Raw genomic sequence first — 25818 nt, 5'->3', positions numbered from 1 at the left:
TCGGTACTTTTTACAACACTGGGTAGCTAAGTACTCATTTGGGTCAGATTCCTTGTATTCTTAAATACTTGGCAAAAGTAAAAGGAATAGTCGTATGTTCACAATAAAATTACTGTCTTATTTCCGTTTTTGGAGAGGAGTAAAACGTGTGTGAGAGAGAGAGAGAGAGAGAGAGAGAGAGAGTGAGTGTGTGTGTGTGTGTGTGTGTGTGTGTCAGTCATCTTACATGGTCCACTATTCCCATAATTTCCCTGAAGGCGCGCTCTCCTCACACATTCCTATAGTAGCTCCTCCCCCCTCCCCCATTGCCGCGGCGTCACGTGTCATGCCCTCCACCAATCAGAGGGCACCACAGCCAGCAGCGAGCAGCAGCAGCGTCCCCCTGCTCCTCCGTGCAGCCACTGCTGGGTCCGACTTCGTCTGGCGACAACGGCGATCGGGGGGGTTGTTTTGATTAAAGTTGACGGATTTTTTTTTGTGGTGGTCTTCTTTTCTACTCCGGTTCCGTTGCTGTGAAAACCCAGGATGTTTGTCGTGCTCCCTGCGTGTTCAACAGTCGGCTCCTCTTCACTTCCCCGAAGGAGCAACAAACTTGGGAATAACCGATTTTAGGAGCAACTTCTCCAACTGCCTTACTAGTCTACGGGCTGACCTATGCTAAGCTAACCCGCTAGCCAATGCCGTTTAAATTCCTCCCAAAAGTTCACAGACGAGCAAGAGAACTTCACACCAAGGGATCCGGCGACTCGATGATATTTACCGGCGACTTTCAAAGAGAAACCTGTCCCTCGGAGCCTCGCCTCAGTGTATCAGACCGGACGGTGCAGGTGCACCTCTTGCGGCACCTGCGAAAACTTGTTAACTTAGCTCCATCGGTGGAGAGCTAACTTTAGCCTGCTCACGTTAGCGTTTAGAAAGTTGTTGACTGGCGTTAAAATTACTCTCGTCGCAGAGGTTGTTTAATTATTCCGATTTAAGACATTAATTTCCGACATTATTGCTATTTAACAGTCAGCCCATACAGTGGTGACACTAGCTAAAAGTGTGTCGGCTAACCGTAGCCAGCAGCCTCGCTGGCTAGTGACTGACCCTCATACAGTTTCACCGGAGTGGCGACGTGGATAACGTTACGGGCTGAAGACGCTCTCCCTCCCTACCACAGGACTTTGGACACGGTTTGACTCTGAAGGGAAACCGCGCTCTGTTCTCAACAGCTAGTCTCTTACATGTGACAGCATGAGGATTTCAAGAAGTTACCTTTTACGGTTTTAAAGTTTCCATTTTGTTCTAAACGCTCTGCACCCTATGGTGCCGCTACGGCCACCGAGAAATGAATGTCTCGCAGGCCGCTTTCCCAAACGGTGAAGGGCGGTCGGGCGGCGGTGGGACCGGGGAGCATGCGTGGACAGAGTCCCCCTCGGTTCGGGCATGGGCTCACTCTGCCCCGCTTTGCCAGACTCGGTCCCTGTGGACAGCCGCGTATGACTACGAGGCAAGCGGCGAGGACGAGCTCAGCCTCAGGCGAGGGGACGTGGTGGAGGTGCTGTCCAAGGACGCAGCGATCTCCGGGGACGAGGGCTGGTGGACGGGTAAAATCAACCACCGGGTCGGGATTTTCCCCTCCAACTATGTCACCTACCAGCCTGCTATTTACCGTCTCCCCGCAACGAGTGGGTCGGTGGGGGTACCAGAGCGAGTCCCGAGCTCGCCCGTCCAGATCCCCTTCAGTGAACTGGTGCTGGAGGAGATCATAGGCGTGGGTGGATTTGGCAAAGTCTACCGGGGCACATGGAAAGATCAGGAGGTGGCAGTGAAGGCGGCTCGGCAAGACCCGGACGAGGACATAACAGCCACCGCCGGCGGTGTTAAACAAGAGGCGAAACTGTTCTCCATGCTGCAGCACCCCAACATTATCAAACTGGAGGGTGTGTGTTTGGAGGAGCCCAACCTGTGCCTGGTCATGGAGTATGCCCGAGGCGGGACACTGAACCGGGCGTTGACCGGAAGGCGCATCCCTCCACACATCCTGGTCAACTGGGCCGTGCAGATTGCACGAGGGATGCACTACTTACACGAGGAGGCCGTGGTACCCATCATCCACCGTGACCTGAAGTCCAGCAACAGTAAGCACCACTTCAGTTTGTGTGTGATTTGTTTGTGCTTGAGAAATTAAGATAAACAACCTAACTTTAGGAGGAGGAACCATCCACCAGTTGCACATGCAGCAATCCATGTTCAGTTATTTATGATCCTGATCTGCTTGAGTAACTCTAAATATTAACTTACTCTATAAACTCTTCTTAAGTGGTTATTATAAGACTCATCCATCCCTGACAATCTCTCAGTTCTATTCTAGTGGTGGCATGTTCACCTCATGCTTATAGCTTTAGCCTATACGGTAAACATTGTAATTACAGCTACATTTGAGGTTGCTGAAATCTAATAATTCACTGGAACAGCCCTGCCCTTTAGAGGTGTAAACGGTCTGTGGGTGTATGAGGTGGTGGGGGGGTTACCATCGAGAGGATGTGAAATAAAGTCAGAGTTTGTTCAGCTGGGCTGCCCCTGCTGCACTCACCCCTCCTCATCCTTCAACACACACAAACACACCTTCCCAGCCCCCTCTCCACCCCGAGCTGAAATGTTGTTCAAATAAAGTCAGTGATTTACCAAACACATAGCCAGACACACTCGGTCCACACTGTCAGGCCATGTGCTTGACCAACCAGTGCTAATACCAGAGGTCACAGGGTAAAAAGCAGTCAGACAGAGAACCTATCTAGATAATAACAGAGACAGCCATTCACATTAGGGGTTTTCTGTTGGGCGGGACTCTTAGGAATGATTCTTATTCAGCAGGGATTGTCTGCATACTTTCACAACTGCTACAGACACTTAGCAAGATCATGTAGTTGGAGCTTGGTTCAGTGCAGTGGGTCACCAACTGTGCTAGTTCCTCCATGGGCTGGTAATTGACAACAGGCCAGCAAACTTTAGTTTCCCAGGACTGAATAATGAATGGACAGGACTCGATGAGAAAAAGAGTGCGAGTCCCGCTGACACAGGCTGCCCAGTTCAACTCAGGTGTATTTATGAGTGTAATATGACTCCAAACACTATTTCTCCCCTTTGTGACCAGAGCCTCTTATCAACCCGGGGCCATGTGGGGAGCAGCCGTGCTGTTTATCTCCAGCTGTGAGAGTCAAAGTGTGAATACATGTGAAATGCACACAGACCAGACTCTGCACCAGATTAAGACACTTTGATTGCCTCGCAGTGTTTCACAGATATGGAGGGTCCCGTGTAGACTGACCATGAGAAATCCATGCAGGTCAAACACAGTGTGCCTGACTGAGCTGCAGACATGACTTGTGTTCATGGTTAAACTAATAAGCAGTTTAGTTACATCTAATTTTACAGTCATATTAACAAGAAAACAGTAAAAGTAAACAGTTGTAAATCTAAAACAACTCCTTACGGACCCAGTGCTAACATTTTAAAATATCTATTCGTACAGTATATTCATTGCAGTAAAAACATGTTTGCTGTTTTTCCAGTATAAGAATAAAATGGTTTCAGTCTCTAAAACTAAAATCCTCACATAATTTTAAATCTGGATTGTCAGAAATTGTGTCTGGGGAGATTTTTTGAACAATTTTCAGATAAAGCTCTGCAATAATGTGTTTATGTGCATGTAGAACGGCCCAACCCTAAAAGTAGTCTTATTTAAGATGGAAGATTTGTGTTAATTACAGGGCAGATGGAGAGAAAGGATTTAACTGCTGTTTAGACAGTTTGAGCTAATCGGATGTTTGAATGTGAACATACACAAACGAACTCCCCCGAACAGGCAGTGCTGCGAACACAAGTCAGTGTCTTTATCCTGCCACTTCACTGTAAGTTAGACACAGCCTAAGCTTCAAGTAAAGATGGAGAATTTAAAACTAAACTTAGGACAGACTATTCATGGGGGAACTCCATGTGTTTCTAGGTTCAGCTCATGCTAAGCTATCCAGCTGGCGTTTACAACAGCACAGTTGTTAGTTTCAGGTAGTTGAGTTCCAGGGTCAGAAGTCTGAACATCTGTAGTCAATATACAGTCTTATCTAAATAAATAGAGAATGATAGAAGCTGTATGTGTTAGCTTTGAACCAGGGCAGTGAGTTCACAAAGGACTCTCTCCTGCACACAAACACACATACGGCACCCTGCGGTGTGTCGTGTTGTTTTCCCAGTAGAAACCAACAATAATGCAGCTTAGAGAACTTGTTGCATCTGCTAGTATGGGCCTGTTGTTTGTTTGTCTTGGCGTTGTGTGTGCATCGGTCAGTCCAAAAGGATAAAAGGAGTGAGAATTATCTACACAGGGGGTAAAAGGAAATTGATACAACGCAATAAGTGGTTGTTAATCAGCAATCTGTCACTTTAAGTATTTAATGAGTAAAATGTCTCTTTGTGTGGCTGCAGCTCTGACATATATATATATATATATATATATATATATATATATATATATATATATATATATATATATATATATATATATATATATATATATATATATATATATATATATATATATATATATATATATATATATAATTTATTTATAGGTCAAGTAGTTTCACTCCAGTTGTTTTCCTCTCACAATAAACCAGGATCTAGATAGGTACATAATGCAGAACTAAACTTGTCCATCTTCACTCAACTACTCAGCCTGTCATTTATCAACTTGCAGTGTACACATGCTCCACGCAGATAAACATACAGCTATTTGATCAATGATTAGCCTGTAAAGTAATATGTTGGAAGTCAGCGAGATTTGTCCAATCTCTTTTGTGTTTTTCAACCTAATCTGTAAAATCCCAGCCTGCAGGGAGGAATGTTGCTAATGAGGGATAAAAGCTTAACATACGTTTGCACAATGGACTGGTCAAGCAGCGGTTGCTAGGCTACTGTGGCCAGAAGAATGGCGAGGACTCGGAGGGTCTCAAAGCCCTCGTTTTGTTTTGTTCCGTTCATATTTAATCTCCCAGAGAGCAGCGGTACTCTTTTATTGCCACAAACTGAGGGGGTTTCCCTTCTTACTTCGTTATTTTTCTCCTTACTTACCTTCCCTCTCTTGTTCCTTTCTGCTCCCACTTGCTTCTTATTATTTTTCATGCCTACTTTTTGGAGACAACACAATGTCTACCTTTGAAGAATACTGCTGCAGCTACTTCTTCTTTTTGTTATTAATCAACAAACTGCCTCAACACACAAAGAAAAACATGAAATTATCCTGCAAACAAGTACTGTCTGTGAAGCTGCAACCTGTGTAGTGTAGTGTGCCTGTGTGCCAGAGAGCTCTATTGTCATCCATAAACTATTTACAAACATTGTTCTGTCTCATTCTTTTATTAAAATAAGTATGCACAGTGTAGTTTTCTCAGAACAGTGGCTTCATGTTACCAGTGTTTTGCTAATTTCACAAATTAAGAGGAGCAAATTACACTTGAAATGTTTATTTTAATGAAGGAATATGTCTTAATTGCAAAAGCATGTATCATCTGTGTTTTAAACGTCAGCAGAGTCCTTTGACACGAATGAACAAGTTATATCAGGCTCTGGAAGGTCAGACAATACTTGATAGCAGGCTCCAAAGTTAGCACTACCACCTGACAAATGCTAATAAAAGTTTTTATACAGGCAAATGATATAAATGAGGCCAGCTGCCATTGGCATGTTGCTGAATAGGCCTACTTTACTACTAATAGAACTTGATTGACCACCAGTTGTTTGTTTTGCATTGATCGAAGTTACAGTTTAAAAAAAGATTAACTCATTTTTATTTTTTAGTAACATTTTCAGGGCTCTAGGGTGTGACTGTTTTGTTTGCTGCTGCACTGGGGCACCTGAAATTTGGCCATTAATGTAGTTCGTTTTTTAAATATTTTTTTTTTTTATTCCTGTTTACAAGCGTCCTGATTATATCTTGTGCAGTTTTGTGGCTGGTTGAAAAATATTTTGGCCATTTTTGTTGTTGTTGTTGTTGTTATTTAAGTTCATCACCTGTTGGCAGATGGACCAAAAAGTTAATTTTGTGCCTCAATAGTTAGTATTCATATTCATTGTTGATTCAGGTCTGCTCAGGGATTTGTTGATACCAAGCTTTATTTTCCTCTGCTTTATCCTTGTCTTACTCATTACATCCTTTAATTGAGCCTTCCCATCTTACAACTGTGATTCAAACTCTCTACCTAAAGCTAGGAGTGCTAGTATAAATAGAGTAGTGGATAAGAGCAAGGAATCACACTGAAACCTGGCCCTGAGCCAGCACTCATAACCTACATTAACTACAGAGTTTCACATCTTGGTACAAGTGATAGTATGCTAGGAATGTGTGCTTGAATGCCACTGAAACTGATGGAGTTCCGTTTGGAGCGTGTGCAACAGCATTCTCCCATCAATCTTAAGCTATTGTTAGACTTGATCACCACGCTGTCCCTGTGCTGCCCTCCCACTCTCTGTCTCTTTCTCCACACTCCCATCACTCGATAGTTCTGTGAAGACCTGACAGAGGAGCAGGAAAGATTCTTCTTTTACTTAAGTGCACTGAAATTAGCACAGATACTAAGTGAAAGAACATGAGTTGAAGTCAGAGTTTAAATGATAAACATCACACTATTGAATGAATCTATTTTGACCTAGTAGTCACAGCAATGTGGGAAAAGTCCTAGGGCACGTGCTTCTGTTTTTTGCACCTCTGTATATCACACTGTGCAAAAACTGCATTAGATTCTCAACCCGTCAACCCAGTGTTTTTAATGACATACATAAGCGAACAGGACCATCAGCAGGAATATTTTATATTTTTGTAGTTATTCTTGATGCCTGCCACTGGGTTGGATTGCACACAAGAAAATGTGTTATGCTTATCACGCATCTACCAAATTGATGTAATGTAATGAACATATCCTTGCAGCAATCCTGTAATTTTATTTTCTACTGAGGTAGATTTTCATGTTGCTTCTTTCCTATAAGTAATCTTTCCTGCTATGTTTGAATTATAACAGTAACACAGCCATTTGCTCAAATTGCGATTGAAATCTGCATACAAAAGATAGAAATTCGTAATGCAGCTACTCCATCGGTACCTTCATGAAGAGAAACAACAGACACAAGCTGTGTTTCCATATAATTGTCAAGGGGATTCGGCGTGTTTTCATCAAGTCGTTTGGATTGAATAATGTAGTGTATGAAGTTGGCAGCCAGGGCTATATTATGCATGGCTGCACTAAACACGGTATGAGAGTTACAGGTTGGAAACTGAAAAAGAATTTTGCCAACTACCAGTTAGCATCAAAGAACAAGAAAAAAATGTGTCTCCTCGTACCTGTTGCTACTACCATTCAGGTTTTTGCAAGTTATGGAAACATCTGAGGGGATGCCAACAGCACACAAAAAAAATCATCAGCCTGCTGCACTGTTAATGTATGAACATACTAAAAAGATCATAGCTATCTTACACAGTCGGGTTTCCCTGTGAACCACTCCACTTATGTGGGAGTAGCACTGCAAAAAAAACACCTCATAAATCCTTTTTTTCATTACTGGGTCATAACGAGTTCACTGCAGGAGAGAAAACAGTTATGCTTGATGTAGTTCAGAAAAACTATCCCTCCAGAGAATGTTTTTCCCCTCCTGTAATTTTTCTGTTGTCGTGCTCTACTTCTGGAATAAGTGGAATCACAGAGGAAAAGTTACCAAAGCTTGACTAGGTGTTGCAGGGCAACTTTTCTCAAGCTTCCCACAATTACCCCTGGTGACACACAGACAGTTACTGCCTGTCTTTTCTCTGACGAGAGAATGGGCAGAGGGGAGAGAGGAGGAGTGGAGATGCTTTCACTGTGTTTTTTATGACCTCTCCCTGACTGCACCTATTGTTGCAGGGCAGGGTGAAAAGGAAAAGGGCCCACAGCTGAGAAGAGCTGCCTTCTGAATCAACCAATCCCCTCTGTACCTCCAGAGCACATTGATAGATGCTAATACAGCAAAATGCACTGGCTGTACACCTTTAACACTTGTTATGTTTTAATTAGCCCAGTTATGGGTTAATTCAAGCTTAAGCAAACACAAACTTGGAGAGGAAGAGAACAGACAAAGAGTAAGTGGCCCAGAGAGACGTGACCATGATAGATGGATTTAGCCAGCCATTAGCCCTGATCCTTTTCCCATCAACCAGAATGCCTGGGGGCACTCTCATTTCAACAGGGAGAGACAGACCAGGCGGGGAATGTTTAGCAGCCTTGTTTCTGCTTACTACAGGAAGCCCTCTTGCTCTCATGCTTAGTCTGTTGGCACAGTTAGGAAAATACTGCCACGTCAAGTTAGGAGGCTGCACTTTACAGCAACCATGGGGCATCAATACTTACTTATGCCGCACAAAAAAAATAAAGAAGTCTCAAGGTTATGCTGACTGCTTAATAGAAGACTATTATGCTGTTCCAATTTAAAAAAGTTAGTCAGATTGTTGGCATCAAAATAAGTACACCTTCACACAGCACTGTTGTTTGAGAGACAGAGATTAAAATGTTTAACTGGCTTTGTGGTTCATTACTCAATTCTGCTTCAAGGCTTGTGTTGGCTGTGGATATTTGACTTGTGTATCATATTCATGAAATACTATGGAGGTATAGATGTGTCCAAATAGTCTCTAACATGTTCAATGTACTAAAGGCATGAGTGATAACCTTTGTCAATATAAAAAGAATTTAAAGGCCCATTGTGCTGTGATCTATTGGCAGAAATGGAATGTATGAACCCTAATTATATTGGTGTATTACTGCCTTAAACTAAGAATAATTGTGCTTTTCTTACCATAGAAAGAGTCCACCATGTTGAACTGCCATGTTTGTAGAGTAGCCATTTCTTTCACATTTTTAGCAACCCTCATAGAGGTGGGTTAATGCGAGGGGTATTCAGTTGGTCTCAATCTGCAACCTGACCTCAATGTGCCACTTAATCTTATTGAGCTTATCTATCCCTCTACCACTATACCTGTCAGCCCCGTGTTGTGAATGTGTACAGTCTGCATTTACTTCCACGTGAAGTGACCCATTAATGATGATTTATAAATAATGATAAAATAGTAAATAAATAATATATTATAATGAACAATAATATAAATAATAGTAATAAAAATAGTAACAGGTATTTTTTGACTCCGGCCCCTCTTCGTGTGATGTGTGTTGAATTTAAGGACACTGGCTTGTTATTACTTTTAAATCAGTCTCTGTTCAAGCAGCAGTTGAACACTGTTCAGGTGGCACTGAGTTTGAAAGAGAAACTGAAGTAAACAATGTTTAATTAGTATCTATTGTTAGTTGCTTCTGTGCTTGCCAGCTGTCTGATCGTTGCGTCTAACAACAGAGATAAGAAAGAAGCGTGATTTTCTCAAATATTAATCTGTATCACTGGTTTGTTAAATTTCAGCTTCTGTAGACATATGGAGTAAAACCTATATGAAAAGCTATTTTTATGTCTTCAAGTAGAGAAGGATTGGTCATGTTTTTCCAAAAAGTATTTTTTCTTTTTTACCTTGAGGGGTAGAAAGCAATGGGAAGAAGCGTGGGAGCTGCTTTGAAGGCAGCAGCTCTGCTTGTGATCTTCCCACTGTTGCACCATGAAAGATGGGTCTGCCTGAAGATTCACTGTTGGAAAGGGGAATTAAATGGGGGTTGGACTGAGGGTGGGGTCTGCCTTGCAGGCATATCCATCTCCAATTGCTTGCACTGTTGTCCGCTTCAAAACATTTTTTTCTTTGAAAAGAGTGAGAAAATATAGACTGAGAGAAAGCAGAAGTAGATCAGAAAACAACATACAGCCCGAGATATAACCTGTTGAGACATGACAAGAGTTTAGAAACTTGATTACAAAGTATCACAGGACTTTTATAATGTTTGCAAACAATTCACTATGTAAAGAAATATTGTAAAAAATATATATATATTAAAGTAATCTAATCCCTTTTTAAATGTTGTTTATCACACCACAAAGGTTTCACACATCACCTGGAGCTTGTGAGCTACCAAACCAAATAATCTAGACAGAAAGAATATACAGTTTAGGTTGTCTTGACCATAAAAATGACCCTATTATGTGCACAGATTCACAGTTGTTAGTCTATTTTACATGCATGTGTGTAAATGTGTGTGATGGAAATTTTGTACTTAAAACAGAGATGTGAACTGAAGTCTTACACAGGAATGTTCACTGGAGTTGTTTAACATGACCTGTAACTTGTGACCTTGTTTTAGGTCATTTTATTACCTGTGTCTGGTGTTGAATGACCACTGGAGCTTATCACTTCCTTCTCTGTGAAGTATCCCTTTAAGTGCAGGTCATAAATTAGGAACTATCGTAGTGGAAAAACACACCCACAGAGAGGGATAAATACCATGCTTTTCTCTTCGCATATTGAGTCTTCACTTTGTAAAAGACCTGCGTGTTGCTCTGTGAATGCACCTCTTGTACAAGATTAAAACCTTGTTTGAACCTTGAGCTGATTCCGATCTCCTTCCTCCAGTTCTAAATTATCGCAGAATTATTTTAACAATGTGCACTTCTTAAAATGTACTGACACGGCCTAAAACCAAGTAATAATTATGTTTACCCCACTTCGCCTTGTCAAACATATCCCATCCAAAGTCCCTGTAGGACCAAAACATTACTTGAGACTTACTAGCCACTAGCTTTATTTTATGCATTAGCTGAACACAGGTACTGGATCAATCTTCCCAATACAGGGTGGGGTTTTGGCCTGAGGCTGGACTTCTAGGATGCCTCTAAATCAAAGTCAAGCAGAACATATCTTTGTGCAGTTTGGATGCAGTTTTGAAGCTTCAGGTTCATTTACTGCCACATGATTATGTTTGGCAATGGCACTTAGACATTGTTTTAGTGTTTCTGCATAGTTCCCTTGTTAAGAAAGAAAAGTAAAAGAGAAGATGGAGGGAGATAGAGAGAGGTGTTTTCAAGAATGATTTAATTTCAGTTTAACTTTAGTTCTTTTTAACATACAGCCTTTTTCCTGTAGGTCATTCTTGTACAAGGCTAGGTAAAATAACTTGATATAAGGCTTCTTGATGAGATTAACCTTTCCTAAAAAACAAATGAAGTAGAACAGGTGAAGAGGTCATGGGAGGTGTACTTCAAAGAACACCTCGTGGCATATATTGGCTGGAGGAGTGCCATTGGTCATTGTAGAGGAGACGTTGATGAGTGTGTCATTTACCACCTGTGACTACATCAAGTATTATCACATTAGTTAAATTAAACTGGTCTAGTTTTATGATACAGTTTGCCATTTACAATGTTAAAATTTAGGATATGTATCGTGATGTGCAGTGCTGTAAAAATGTCTTCTCTTCAGTTTGTTGTGCTTGAGATTGATCTTTAAAATTGTTTTTCGTTCACTGAGACCCTTTTATTTTCACTGATGTTATCATTACCCTTAAGCCATGAGAATTTGTGTATATTGCTGCACTAATTGTTCCATCAGTGTTTGATCACCACTTAAATAAAGCTATTAAGATTTAGTGTAAAGGTTTTTAGTGACAGGATTTTTAATGTTATTTATTTGCTGTCAGTTGCTGTCTCAGCAGATGTTGATGTGTTGAATGCATTTAAAATGTCATTAAACGTGAGCGCAGATGTCCAACTTCAAGAGTTCAGAATAAACTCTATTTCTAAATCACCTTTCAGAATCGTAGTTACAAGGTGCTTCACAAAATACAATATAGGTGCAAGGACTGTGAACTGTATAGCAATAAAATGCAACTAAAATAATTATGAATAATAAACACTAAACACAGAGATACAAAATGAGCAACTTCAAAAGCTTTGAGTAGACATCCAAACGTTTGTCTGTACAGGTGTGTTTTAAAAGCTGTTTAATTGCAGTACTGACTCAGTTGATCAAGTATTTCAAGGGAGTGGTTCCATAGCATTGGCGCCAAAACATTGAGAGCAAGATTCCCCTTTGTTTAAACTGTGGACTGTGGAACTGGGCACCAACATTTATTTATCTTATTTTAGGGGTCTCAGAGAATAACAAGGGGTTAGGAGTTCAGAAATGTAAAGCAGGTTTAGATCATGTAGGGATTTAAAAGTAATCAATCAAATCTTAAAACCACAAAAATAATTAAAATGGCTTTGTGATTGGCATTTTTAGCAAATAATTCTTGAGAAAATAGTAATATTTGCAGCCTTTATTGCCCTTTTTATTGTATTGTTTTTCTATTCAGTGAGACTTGATTGATTTATTATGTCTTTTATTTAATAGTTCATCATTTCAATAAAAGTACAGAGTCAAGACAATAACAAGTATTTGACTCAAGTTTTATGAACTGCATGCTTGGATAGATTTACAATGGATCGGTCACATCACAAAAATCACATATTAACTTGTAATGCCTATGTAGTTTGTTTGTTATTACCTCGACTTAAACAAAATGGCTGGCCAGGATTCAAAGGGGTTGTGAAACATAACGTCAGCATGGAGTCATGTAAATGGTAGCTAGGTCCTCTATCAGAAATTTCTAGAGGGCTGACACTGAAGAATCACCAAGCTACAAAGAAAGTATTTGGCACGATATTCTATCGGCCAATCAGCACAGACGGGTATATCCCAAAACCACTGTTCTTCTCAGTTGTGTAACTAACCCATCATAAGTCTTTATAGAGCTACAGAGCCTGCTGGGAGGAATCTATGGAATCACTGAGAGAGGACTTGACAACAGGAAGTAGGAGTATATCACTGGTGTAGTGAAACCTGTTTGTAATGGAATTCCTATTGTTGCAGCCTGGGTAGAGGATCCCCTCTGTGCCCGGGGCTAGTAATGGCACCAATACCCCGGTTATTAGTGGACCTATTGGAGCCACACTATGGGTAAAATGGTCCTTGACATCATTTCAGATCCATTAAGAATAGTTTTGGATGTTCTGAAATACTGATTTCCTGTGTTAATTGGGATAACTGCTGTTGTGTTCGCGCAAGACAAGCCACACGACTTTGTCCTTCCTTAAAGAGTCTACTTGAGATGAGGGTGAGGATTGCGTATTGAGTATTAGAGATGTAATTAAGAAATACACAGTTGACGTTGAAGATCAGTATGCATCAGTGTGTGCAGATTTGTGGTTAAGAAGTAAAGAAAAAATGTGTGTGTGTTTGGCAGTTTTTAGTTTGGTTCTGCTGTGGAGGAGTAAGTCCAAGGTCAGCGAGTGACAATACAAAAGCAGCGCCACCACTTCATTCATGTAATACTTACATACAGACGTCAGCCGTGAGCCTCTGCTAACAAATAGCTTTTTAACTGAGTGGCACAAAAGTGTACACTGTGATACAGAACTTGAAGAAACTCAAATGACTTTATCAACACGTTTGTCAGCACTGTGTATATTTATCATTATGTCCGTTGTTCCCATGGGAATATTACTACACAGTGTATGTGCCAACAATACACTCAGGTGTTTCACAGCCAGGATTAAAACAAACACCTAAGTGCCTCTGTCAAACCTCCTGAAGGGGCAATTAGACCAAAGAGTTGTAGTTTCTCTGCTGTGGGATCAACACAGCTGGCAGGACGTGTTCAAATTGACCTGGAGTGGTGGGACTACGTGTAAATAATGAAATGGGACAGTTTGTAATGTGAGGAGATCTTGGCAGAGGTAAAAACAAATGTTGAGAATAATACCAAGAGAATAAAAGGATCAAAGCGCCTGTTTTGGCTGTTGATGCACCTCGTGGAGAAGGCTGCTGCTTCTTGAATATTTGGCAGTTGGTGTATCCAAACACACAGAGAAGAGGTTTATTTCTGTTGACAGAAGAAAAATGTTACTACTCCCCAGTCACCACCTGGTCATTGGCAGCACATGTCATATCATTGTCATCAGACTATATCATCTTTCTACTGTCTGTTGCATATAATATCATGGTAAGAGTTGTTTTTCCTGGTTTTTAAAGGAGCAGTACAGTAAAGTGTATTTTTCCTGAACTACCAGCTTACTGCTTCTGAAATTTCCTCACCTGTGTAGTCACAGTATTCACACTACTGATGAAGGTACATCAAAAATATCACTGTGTTTAATTTTTGTCAAAATGCCAAAGGTTATCCCTACAATATTGTCGCAACATCGATTTCAAGGTGTTGACAATATTCTAATATTTGATTTTAGAATATTGAGATAGATGTGGTTTACAATACACGCCCATCCTGACTGTTAGTTTAACTTTTTGTTTGTTTAATGTTATTTCTGCCATGACTTAACTTTCTCTTGGTTACATGTTTCTTACCAACTGATACGTCATTCAATAGAAAATGAAATTGATTGAATTAATCTTTTCTTTTCTTTGATCAAAAATAACAAATATTGACAGTTTTGAGGATTTGCAATTTTGAGGAAAATGTATTAATTCATCAAGGAAAGAAAAAAATGCAGCTCCTCATTTTGTTTGTGACTCCTTAGTTAACTATATTTTCTCAGTAGTCAAATAGTTTTCTCTTTTCGACTTTGACATGCGTGTCTTTATTTATCTCACTTTAAATTCAGGGACTAGTGAAAAAATAATTGTTTTGACTCATGTAACTAAGTTGAAACTGGTTCATCATCAGAAACATTTCATTATATAAGAGCATTTAGGGTTTAGTAGAGCTGCAGAATTTGCTGAAATTGCAAAATGGCAGCGTGTATCACGTTCTCCAGATGTGAGAAAATTACAGACAGATCTTGCATTATCATGACTTGCTTTTTCAGTGAAAATGTAAATTGTGCAAACAACTTGTAATTCCCACTAGTTGTGAATCAAATCACAGTTCCCTTTTTTATTATTTCATGCAGCCTGAAGAATTAGACACAGTAACAGGATCAGGGAGAACAAAATAACAGCAACACTTGACAATACTTGCGAGACATTTCCAACACATGACAGCAGCAAAACAGGACTTGCTGTTTCTTGTGTAGTTAGTGTTTGCTGCAGTACCAGTATTAATATGAGTGTGTTCACTTCCTGAACAGCAGGAGTTTAACATCAGACCGACTTTGACCCGAGAAGCAAAACTGATCCTGTTACAGTACTGTAGAAAAAAGTACATTAATTACTTACATTAATCTTTTGTATTAGTTTGTGTGTAGTCATCATGTGTTTACTGTTTTGTCCTCACCCAGAACCTGTCAGAAAAATGTTTGTGCATGTAAGTAATTTTATTTATTTCAGCACATGATTGGCACAGAGGGTCTTGACACGTCGGTCGGTTGTAGCTTCACTGTGGCAGGTGTAGCGTTACAAGCAGGCTTGGAGGGTTCTGGCTGTCTTTAATGTGCTAAACAGTCTTAGGACCCGAGGACAGGTGCTTTGTGGTCCTGTCACCCTTCTGTTTCTACAGTAATAAATGACCTGCATACCTCTGCTGGCCCTGTTGAATATCAACTATCATCTCCTCACCTGCACGGTTGTCTTCTTCTCTGTCCCCCACTCTTTGTATCTCCCTTTCTCTTTCACTCGCCTTTCTCTTCTACCCCCTCTCACATCAGTCACTTACATCCCAATCCTGTCTTTCCACTTTTCCTTTTCTCTCAATCACTCAGTGCTTGTTATTCCCTTTTTCCCCACACATCATCCCTTTATCTTTTGCCCTCTAACGGATCCCTTCCGTGTCCTCTCTCATTTCAGTTTTATTACTTGAAAAGATTGAGAATGACGACATCGGGAGGAAGACCTTGAAAATCACAGATTTCGGCCTGGCCAGGGAGTGGCACAAAACCACGAAAATGTCAGCAGCAGGCACCTACTCCTGGATGGCCCCTGAAGTCATCAAGTCATCTCTGTTCTCCAAAGGCAGTGATGTCTGGGGGTAATGACTCAACACACACTACACACAGACCCAAGAATAAAAAGTCGGCTCTTTACTATTTCTCTAATATACTTTGTTTAATCCTCTGTCTTTTTTTCCCTTCCACCAGCTATGGTGTGTTGCTGTGGGAGCTGTTAACAGGGGAGGTGCCATATCGTGGGATAGACGGTCTGGCTGTTGCTTACGGTGTCGCAGTCAATAAGTTAACTCTACCAATCCCCTCCACCTGCCCTGAACCCTTCGCCAAGCTCATGGAAGGTACATTTGACGAAGGAGACATACCTGCATGATGTTTGTTGTTTTATTTTTATTTTTTTAAGTAATTTCAAGATGTTTTTTTATTGCTGTTTTATTTGTCTTCTTCATTATCACCAAATCCCTGAGGACACGTGTCGTCACTTAAAGTTACTTTACAATCTTATTGAATATGTACAGTAATGAATTACTTAAACCAAAGTATTTGCAGAAGTACGATTTAGGCATCATAAAATGGAAAAGGGTAATACTGTTTCAAAGCGGGTAATCAAAGCACAGAAAAGACAACTCAAACTTTGTTTTTTTTAAAAAGATTCTTACTGTATATACGCTGATGACTGTGCTCATGTGTCTTTACATTGCAATGTGTGTGTCCAGAGTGTTGGGACCAGGACCCCCACGTGCGTCCCTCCTTCTCCTGCATCCTGGAGCAGCTGTCCGCCATCGAGGAGGCAGTGATGGCCACCATGCCCCAGGACTCCTTCCACAGCATGCAGGATGACTGGCGTGTGGAGATCCAGGAGATGTTTGATGAGCTCAGGACCAAAGAGAAGGTATATTTTCAGTACATGTAACGTGCCTCCTATTCTTTGTTATAAATTATTGTTGACTGCGCTTTTATTTTTTTTAGTTATGATACACATTGACTAGTCCGTTATTTAAATGAGACGCAGGATCACTGGGGACAGCTTTGACGGACTAAAACATTTAATTGGTTACTTTCAGTGGACAAGCTAATCGCGCAGTTAACAAAACAAAGCCATTAATGCCGAGTTGCTTTAGCGTACTTCCCCTTGTTAAGACCTTAATCTGCTTCCTGTATAAGTCTCCCGTCGTTGGCTTAAATAGGAGGGTTAATTAGTGTTTGTAGAAACAGCAGGATCAGCACACAGAGCTGTGTCGATGAATGGTGAACTGAATGACACAGATACTGAAAACTCCACAGGTGCAGGTGTTTGCGGAGAGATTTGTTTTGTGCCTTTTGTTAAATGATTTTCTTTTTTCTTTTCCTGCCTCTGTCTGTGCTAAACCATATTTTTGTACCCTTGCGTTTTACATCGCCCAATCAAACAAATTCACACTCAGCCGTCCTCTGTCCTATAATCGGCATCACTTCGCTATGAAAAAACTCTTTTAAGGTTCAGTATGTAACAATTTCATAAATCAAGAGAAGGGAAAAAAAAGAATGCAACATTTTCCCATCGTAAATTTTTTTGAGATTCTTACATCAGCAGATTTCCTGTAAACATCCCACAGTAATCTGTGTCTAGGTGGGTGGCTGAAGGGGCTTGACTGTAAAGCTGCTTTATGGAAGTCATCCAGTAAGGATTATTATTACTCAGCTGAGTGCAATTAGAGAGAAAACAGAGGGAATGAAGAAAGCTAAAGAGAGTCATGTCTCCTCCCTTGGCTTACTCTGTGTAACACAGGCTGAAACAGCAGGCAGTAATCTCCTGAACTTGTAATAGACGGAGTTATCTAATACACTGCTAACACTCCCACCTGTTTTTATAAATGTCTGTTTGCAACCGTTTTTCTCTTGTTGAAAGGGAATTATAAAATGTACTTCTGTTTGGTTTTCTGCCATCCATATTCTCCTTTCTTAAAAGGTGATAGTATAGAATCCCCTATATCAAAATTTTTCACACCGAGGACTCTTAAACTGACACTAATTAAACACCACAGACCCCCTTTTGGTAAGATTTTGTCCCAGACCCCTCCATCTAATAGAGCAGGGTTTGATATTCCCTATTACAATAACTATATAACTTTGTTGACACCACCTGCTTAGAACCGTAAAAAGTCAAAAGGATTGTGGGGCCCCACTTTAATGGTCTGTATTCACACTGCAAATGAACATCAAGAGAGAATTTGCTTTTCTGTTCTGCGGAGTTTTCTGTCCTCCCCGAGCTCGTCTTAGGACACCTGCGTTACCGTTTGTTAGGTGTAGACTTTTTCTTTTAGCTGTTTTATTAAAGAAAGTATGAAACCCTGACCAAAACAGTCATACATTCTGTTTTTGTCATATTGTCACACTGTCTAACTTACTAACTATTTATTTTTCTCACTTTAGCTAATGTAGATTTTCAATTTCAGATAAGACAACTGATGCACAACATCTATAAACACCGGTCTTCTCTCTGGCTCTGTCAGAGTGTACCCAAGAGATTACGACCACAGAAGTCTGTCTGCTAATTTAAGCATGTATGTATCCTCCAGGAGCTACGTTCCAGAGAAGAGGAGCTGACGCGGGCCGCCCTCCAGCAGAAGTCTCAGGAGGAGCTGCTGAAGCGTCGCGAGCAGCAGCTGGCAGAGCGGGAGATCAACGTGCTGGAGAGAGAGCTCAACATCCTCATTTTCCAGCTCAACAAAGACAAGCCCAATGTGAAGAAGAGGAAAGGCAAATTCAAACGGTCCCGCCTTAAACTGAAGGACGGAAACCGCATCAGCCTGCCCTCAGGTGAGCGAACACATGTCTTGAACCTGGTTCTGTGGGGAGCATTTATACTGTGTTGAACATTTTATGAAGGAAACATGTTGGTGTGTAATCTCTCCAAATGTGTAAATGTTTTGTAGACTTCCAGCACAAGATCACTGTGCAGGCATCACCTTCCATGGACAAGAGGAGAAGCCTTCACAGCACCAGCTCCTCTCCTCCCAGCAGCCCCACACTCATCCCGCGACTACGAGCCATTCAGCGTGAGTTCACTGTTTGTTTGTTTCTCCACATTCACATATTTCAAAGTGTGATGTCTGATTTTCTCCTCCACATCTGTGTCCGTGCTCTTGTTGATCTATGTTTTATGTACTTAGCTTGGATAAAATGAAATCTTCATCTTTAAAAACAAGATGATGCTGAAGACAAAACATTGTCTCTTAGAAATTGAACTGGGAACATGGAGACATGTTTTTGATAACAGTGCCTTTCAAGAATGACAAGAGCTGTGTGACCAAAAGCTCCAGAGCCACGAGCAGTCAGCCAGTTGTTTGAACAGTTTGATAATGTTGTTAGTCGCGGACCAACGCCCCTGCACTAACTGGAACAAATTCCTCTTGAGCATTTCATGGTAGGTCCTAACATTTAGACAGAGGCAGCAGATAGTTGCTCAGAAACATTTTTTAATTAGTTATGATTAAACTTTCGTGGATAAATGTATTGAAATGGTGTCAAAAGATACCACACAGCTTCCTTTAAATCTGGAGGGAGATGTTCAGAAGCTTCTTCAACATTTACACAATCAGAATAAGTGTATTTACTGATAACTGTTTAGGTCCAAAGTGTCCCAAGTATATATGTCTTAAAAGGTGCTTTGAATAACAAGATTACATTGTTGGTCTTTATTGTTTAAAAGGGAGATTTGTTTTCACAGAAACACGCAGATATGAACAGTACATTATATGAACATTTGATGAGGGTTCATTGGATTGACTCCAAAAGGAAAAGCTAACATGATTTTCTTAGCCTAGAACAGTATGTATGTCCCAGGAATGGTTTTGTTTACATCATACACATAAATACATACACTTATGGCCTTACATTGAGTTTTAGTTGACGTTACCTTGAGTAAACTTGTGATAATGTAAGTACACAACTTAACAAATGACATAACAAAGGTCTGGTTGTTTTTAAGACATTTATATGCAGAATTGTTTATCTGTTAATATCTTTGTCACAAGTGTTTTATAACAACATTTGAGGGTCATTACAAATAAATGTGTATAGGTCAACATATATCTGCATTTTGGCATCGGCTCCAGACACTGAGTATCAGTCCGGCTCTAGCAAGTTTCAGGCAAATATGTACACGTGTTTCCAAATAGATGCATCCCTACATACAATGCTCATAAATGTTTTCATCATAAAGCTAATGTTGGTCAGAGGTAACGTATATGTTTCCCTCCTCAGCGACGTCCTATATGCAGAGCTTGCATGTTTACGAACAGGATGTTGATCTGACCAGCGAGCTCACAGCCCACTGTGGGCTCAGGAAGAAAGGCAAGCGATTGGCTACCCACACGCAGCGTGGGTGTGGCTCACAGCACCAAATGCTGCATGTGATGTTTGGCTAACTTTGACGATTGAAAGGGTTTGGTGCTCTAAGCTTCACGTCAGTGGGGATTGTTTGTGCTGATTGGCGAGGTTTTCTTGAAGTGTGGATTATAACAAGAGTGTGGTGTTTGCAGCTGTTTCACAGGTTTCTGCTTTACCTGAAAATCAAACTAGCAAGTGACCACAATGAGGTTTATGCCACAGATTCAGGCCAATGTGCCGTTCTATAATTATTATTATTATTATTATTATTATCTTTAATAAGAAATACTCATTTTTATGAGAACTTTGGCCCGAATCTGTTGCCCTGACATCTTTAAATCTGCCTCTCCTAACAACTTCAAGATGACTAACGCACACCTCTAAGAAGCTTTTTTAACAACAGCATTTTGGGTATTTGTTCCTGATTTTTTATTTTACATTTCCAGAAATTAATATATATTAGTGATGATTAACACCATTCTGGAGAAAGATCACTACCAGTGATTTTGCAGCCGGCAAAATGCCTTTAAATAATCCACTATAAGTTCTTTCCTTGAAAGGGCCGACTGCAGTTGTTTGAGTGTGTGGTAACACTTGTGGTCACTGTGTTCACAGTAACTCAAGATGAAAGCAACCGTACGTGGGGCCGCAGCTCCCTCTTCAGGCCAGAGGAGTTTGATGATGTGAAAAAGGGAATCAAGAAGAAAGGAAGGACCTGGGGCCCCAGTTCAGTACAGAGCAAAGAGCGGCCTGCGGCTGCTGAGAGGTAGACTTTATAAACACACACACACACACACACACACACACACACAGTCAACAGCACCATCTTGAGTCTATGCGTTGTTACACTGGAGCTTACAGTACACAGACTAGACAGATAAAATGTAGTTTACTAAATTATGTGTGACTGAAGTGTTCAGGAATTATTCTTTTCTGACATTTGTAAAAAATGCTGTTGAAGTTATATGCAGTGAATTTATTTGTTTTTAAACATTCACGAGGACTCTCATTGTCTCGATGCATTCTGCAAATCACTTTCTCATTAAGGCAATGACAAAAAAATTCCCACATCCCAAAGTGACATCATATTAATAACTTCTTATGTCCAACCAACAGTCCAAAACCCAAAGACTCTTCATTTACTCTCATAAATGACAAAGAAAAGCTGGAAACAGAAAATGTTTGAAATATTTGCTTGCAAACACGGATAGCGGTTAGTTTTCTTGTGATGGGCCAATCGTTTCATCGGTCATATGTTGCAGCTTGAAACCAAAACCTAATACTAACCTTAACCTCAAAACCAAGTGTTAACCCTCAGACAGTCCTCGGACGTTGTTTTTAAACGGACATTGGTTCTCCTAAAGATAGCAGTGCAGGTCCACACATTTGGTGTGTTTCATGTTTTCTGGTCTGTGGTTTTCAGAGTGCGACCTCTGTCAGACGGCAGCAACCCCTGGTCCACCAGCCTGGTCAAGTCCCAGAAGTCTGTCCCCCTCGCTGCCCTGTTTGCTGAACAAGGTGAGCTGAAAAATCCAATGTGATGCTGTACGCTTTAATTGAATATGATCTTTTGTTAGATATCTGATTAATTATTGTGAACATTTGCTTTGTTTGTCAGTATTATATATAATGTTTTTATAATATGAAAAATAAGATTTTAGTTGTTTGGAAAGTACTCTGACTCATTCAGTAATACTTGGATGGTGAAGAGGTCTTGTTTGGTCCCTCAGTCATGTGTTTACATTAATATATTGATTTACACTTGCGTGTTTTCAGCAGGGGCCGGAAAAGACGAAGCATTCTCGCAGGAATGTCCTGACAACAGCTCCAAGCCAAAGCAGCTCAAGTTCCCCAACCAGGTGTACATCGATCTACCTCTGTGGAGGGACGAGCAGCAGCAGCCTCAGAGCCCTGGTGGGCACTGTGGGCCGGGAGATGCCGGGGTCGGGGCCGGCGGTCTGGGTGGTCCACCAGAGACCACAGACGACCCCTACACCACCACATCCACCTCATCCACCTCCACCACCCCGCAGCTCACCCCCACTAATAGCCTGAAGCGGACGTCAGCTCGACGCAAGACCGACTCCGTTTTGTACGGCTGCGGCTCGCTGCTGGCGTCAGTCGTGCTCGGATACGACATCAGGGAGGCCCTCAAAAACTCGGCCCCTGGGGAAGAAGGCGAGCCCCAGCGTGAGGAGAAAGAGAAGAAAAAGAAGGAGGGCCTGTTTCAGCGTGCGACCCGGTTTCGCCGCAGCACCTCACCGCCAAGTGGCGGCCGCTCGCGCAAAGACGAGGCATCGCCAAACCAGACTTCCACCCAGCCTGTCAATCTCATCTCCATGTCGGCCATTATGGAATGCAACTCCACCAAGTGTCTCTTACAGTCTGAGGTGGAGGTGTCAGAGTCCAGCCCAGGGAAGGCGGAGCTTGTGGCAGTCAATCATTATGCAGACCCAACCAGACATGGACCAGCAGCTTCTACAGAAAGCCAGAGTAACAAGACTGCAGCTAACACACAGACACCAGTGCAAACCCAAAGCCAGCCACCGGAGCAGAGCAACCACAACACAGGAACACGTCTACGCAGGAAGAAATACACCACCAACCACAACAGTGAGTAACAGAAAGAGGGGAAGGAAAGCAAGCATGTGTCTTGGGGCTGATTAATTATATCGGCCTGCAGTCCATTGCAGTCTATTTTGCGATTGAGTTGACTGATGGATCAGTAGATTTATCAACATCTGAATGCTGTTCCAGTGTGGCTCTTGGAGCGTGATTAATCTGCTTTATTTTTCCATGATCACTCTAAAAAAATCTATCTTGAAAAAATATATTAATGTGCACAAAAATGTGTGTCTGTCTGTTTCCAGCCAATGGCCCAACCACTCTGCCCCCTCCGGCCTCACAGAAGAAGCAGGACAAAGAGAAGGATGGGGTGTCAGAGAAGCTGTCGAGTGGGGAGGCCTTCTCCAGACCTCGGCCAGTTTCGTTCCGGGCCAAGCCCCACGCCTGGGCCCTGCTCCGAGGACGCAACAAGAGCTACTCCCTGGGCCACTACTCCGGAGAGAAGACGGCACAAAACCTGAACGTGGTGCTGTCCTCGGAGGTGGGGATGGGCTGCTCCCTGCTGGACATGGACACAGAGGGCCAGAAACGAGACTGCACTGTGCCACTGTGCCGCATTCAGAGCTCCCCGGCGCGGGCCTCCGTCTTTGAGCTGGAGAAAGAGTTCCTCTCTTGAAAGGTGATGATCAGCTGTGGGCATCCTACGTAATGAGAGTGCCAGAACAGACAGACAGACAATTTTTTTGGCCTAAAACTCCTGGAGGGTTTAGAACTAGGCTGCCTTCCCTCCCCCCAGTTCTATAACATAGAACCCAGCTTTGTCTTAGCCCTAGAGCATGTCCGTGTTCTAGAGCGTAACAAGTCTGAGACTTCTAGACGACATCGACAATACTCACCTCAGTTCGAGGACAGTCTTCCTACGTGAGGCCTTACACACTGCCTTATCTTCATGTAGAACACACACACAGTTCTGACAGTGAAGCAGAACATTACAGAGTTGGACCAGCAGCTCCTCCTCTCACCCCTCGGTGCTCGACTGCCACCTCTGTTTGCTCATCCCTCTCTCTCACCCTCTTCGTTTCTCGTTCTGTTGGTGCAGCTCAACGTTGACCGCTGCTGCAGCTTTCGCAACACAGTACCCTCACCTTTTTATTTATATATATATTTTTATAGGTAATTTAATATGAAGAGACTTGACCTTACCTTAGCCACCAGCAGGACATACATTCCATGTCAGTTTCAAAGTTGTGCGATCACGCTTTTTAGATATTTTTGACTTGAGAATCATGCATGCATGTACCCTTAAAATGTTGAACAAAAAAAAATAATTATGCCTTGTTTGTAAATATTTCTTCCTATTCATTATCAGCCTAACGCTGGCAGTTGTTTTGTATTGCATTTATGCTGTTTTATGACTGTTTTAAAAGTCAGCGATGCTGCAGTACAGTTTGTATTCGAGGGACAGGTTACATACTGGATCGCTGCAGGGATGCAAGTGCATTTCCTCCCAGAATGCCCTGAAGATTTTAGAGATGCAGGTAGAAAACACTGGAAGTCCTACTGAGCAAACATGGAATCTTTTCTCCTAAACGTTGGATTCAATTTTAAATGACCATTGTGGTCATGGGTTACTAAAATGGAGTATTTATAGAAGCAGTTTTTGTTTTGTTTTTTTTTTGTTAATATTTCTCATACTCGGCACGCTGCAGCAACAAGCCAATTGGCAGAAGAAATGTTGGGATGTAGGTTTCTGCAAACCACAGCCATGTTGCAACTTTATGCTTCTTTATGCTCAATTCTCAATGTTCCTGTGGTCTAACAAGTGGTTTAGGCACAGAAACCATTTGGTTAGGGTTACAAAAAGATCAGTTAGTTGCCCCTAAACCGGGAAAAATGTCCCAACGTCTTGTTAAAAAATGTTCTGTATTTTAGTTTACAAATGTCGAAACTGTGGGCCAGTATGGTACGTATGATGCGTACAAATGCAGGCAATCCGCGGTTTGCAGAAACAAAGTGCTGCCATTTCTGGCGACTGGGCTGGCAGCAAACTGGGGAGACACTTCAGCCACACATGTTCATGTCAGGAAAAGCAGTCCCTAAAAAATGAATTTGTGATCCAGTCCCCCTGAAGACTGATCGGCTGGAACTGCATCGACACAGCATAATTTCAGATTTAAGTCATGAAAGGATTTCTACGCAGCCCAGGAGTGACCACACAGAGAATTTTTATAATTAGTCTTTAGTGCACAAAACATCTCTCCTGTAAACCAGATGCAGCCTGTGCTGTCAAGTGCAAAAGTGTCTTCACTTTCATGTCTAATTCATGTCCTCAGTTTTATTATCGGGCACAACATTTTGCAATTGATGCAAATAATTTTTTAAAGCTCAACTTTGACTTGGTGACTCTGCATCTCAGATTTCCCCCTTATTTCCATTACTAGTTAAATATAACATCACTGTTCGGTCAATTGGTTTTTCAGTTAATTTTGTTGTTTTTAATTTATATAGACCGAATCACATTGTTTACAACAACTAACATTAGGTAGGAGAAATACTTCATCTGCCACTGACTACAGAAAATGACTGCTTAAGTTAATCAAAATTAGCAAAAAGAAAAAACTGGACAGTTTTTTTTTTTTACCATAAGCAACTGTTTTTGTCACCGTGGTGTCATGATGATTCGATCTAAAGTAAGATTAACATTAGGAAATAGTTTCCCAGTGGAACCAATCGCCCCTCTCGTCAAACTCTCAGGAATTTGTGGAAACTTTTGAGGACAGAATTTGGCTTTTTGGCTAGAGAGTAAAGACAAAGTTTGTAAAGTTTTAGCCTGTTAATAGCTTCCTCAGGATGAACACTGAATTCATAATCCTGATTCATTTTCACAGGTTTTTCTCAAGTTTGTCTTACTATGCAGCACATACTGCACCTCCTCCGTGGTCACTCCCGGGCCTTTCTCCCTAAACAATGAACGAATCAATTAACATCCATTTTTAAATGTTGATTATACTCCCAACTTTTTATTGCTGTCTCACTTTTGAAGGACAAAACAAGGGCTAATTTACAGCGACA

At 41.4% G+C, this 25818-nt stretch overlaps 1 protein-coding gene across 3 annotated transcripts; it reads left to right on the top strand.

Annotated features, from left to right (window-relative positions):
* Window positions 1-332: 332 nt before the first annotated feature.
* map3k21 (mitogen-activated protein kinase kinase kinase 21) lies at window positions 333-25302 on the top strand. Of its 3 annotated transcripts, none has more exons than XM_037123601.1 (11): window positions 333-2123; window positions 15713-15893; window positions 16003-16151; window positions 16527-16702; window positions 18369-18609; window positions 18726-18848; window positions 20056-20145; window positions 20797-20947; window positions 21605-21699; window positions 21961-22794; window positions 23052-25302. In XM_037123601.1, exons 1-11 carry the CDS (start codon window positions 1331-1333, stop codon window positions 23420-23422), a joined length of 3204 nt encoding a protein of 1067 aa, XP_036979496.1. In that variant the 5' UTR covers window positions 333-1330; the 3' UTR covers window positions 23423-25302. The 3 variants fall into 3 exon arrangements, with proteins under 3 accessions (XP_036979496.1, XP_036979494.1, XP_036979497.1); XM_037123599.1 differs by having other exon boundaries at window positions 21958-22794; XM_037123602.1 differs by lacking the exon at window positions 20056-20145 and having other exon boundaries at window positions 334-2123; window positions 21958-22794.
* Window positions 25303-25818: the final 516 nt, after the last annotated feature.

Source organism: Acanthopagrus latus, chromosome 15, assembly GCF_904848185.1.
Source record: "Acanthopagrus latus isolate v.2019 chromosome 15, fAcaLat1.1, whole genome shotgun sequence".
NCBI classification, from domain to species: domain Eukaryota; kingdom Metazoa; phylum Chordata; class Actinopteri; order Spariformes; family Sparidae; genus Acanthopagrus; species Acanthopagrus latus.
Note: the sequence above shows the minus strand (reverse complement) of the source record. Positions and strands in the feature narration are given on the sequence as shown.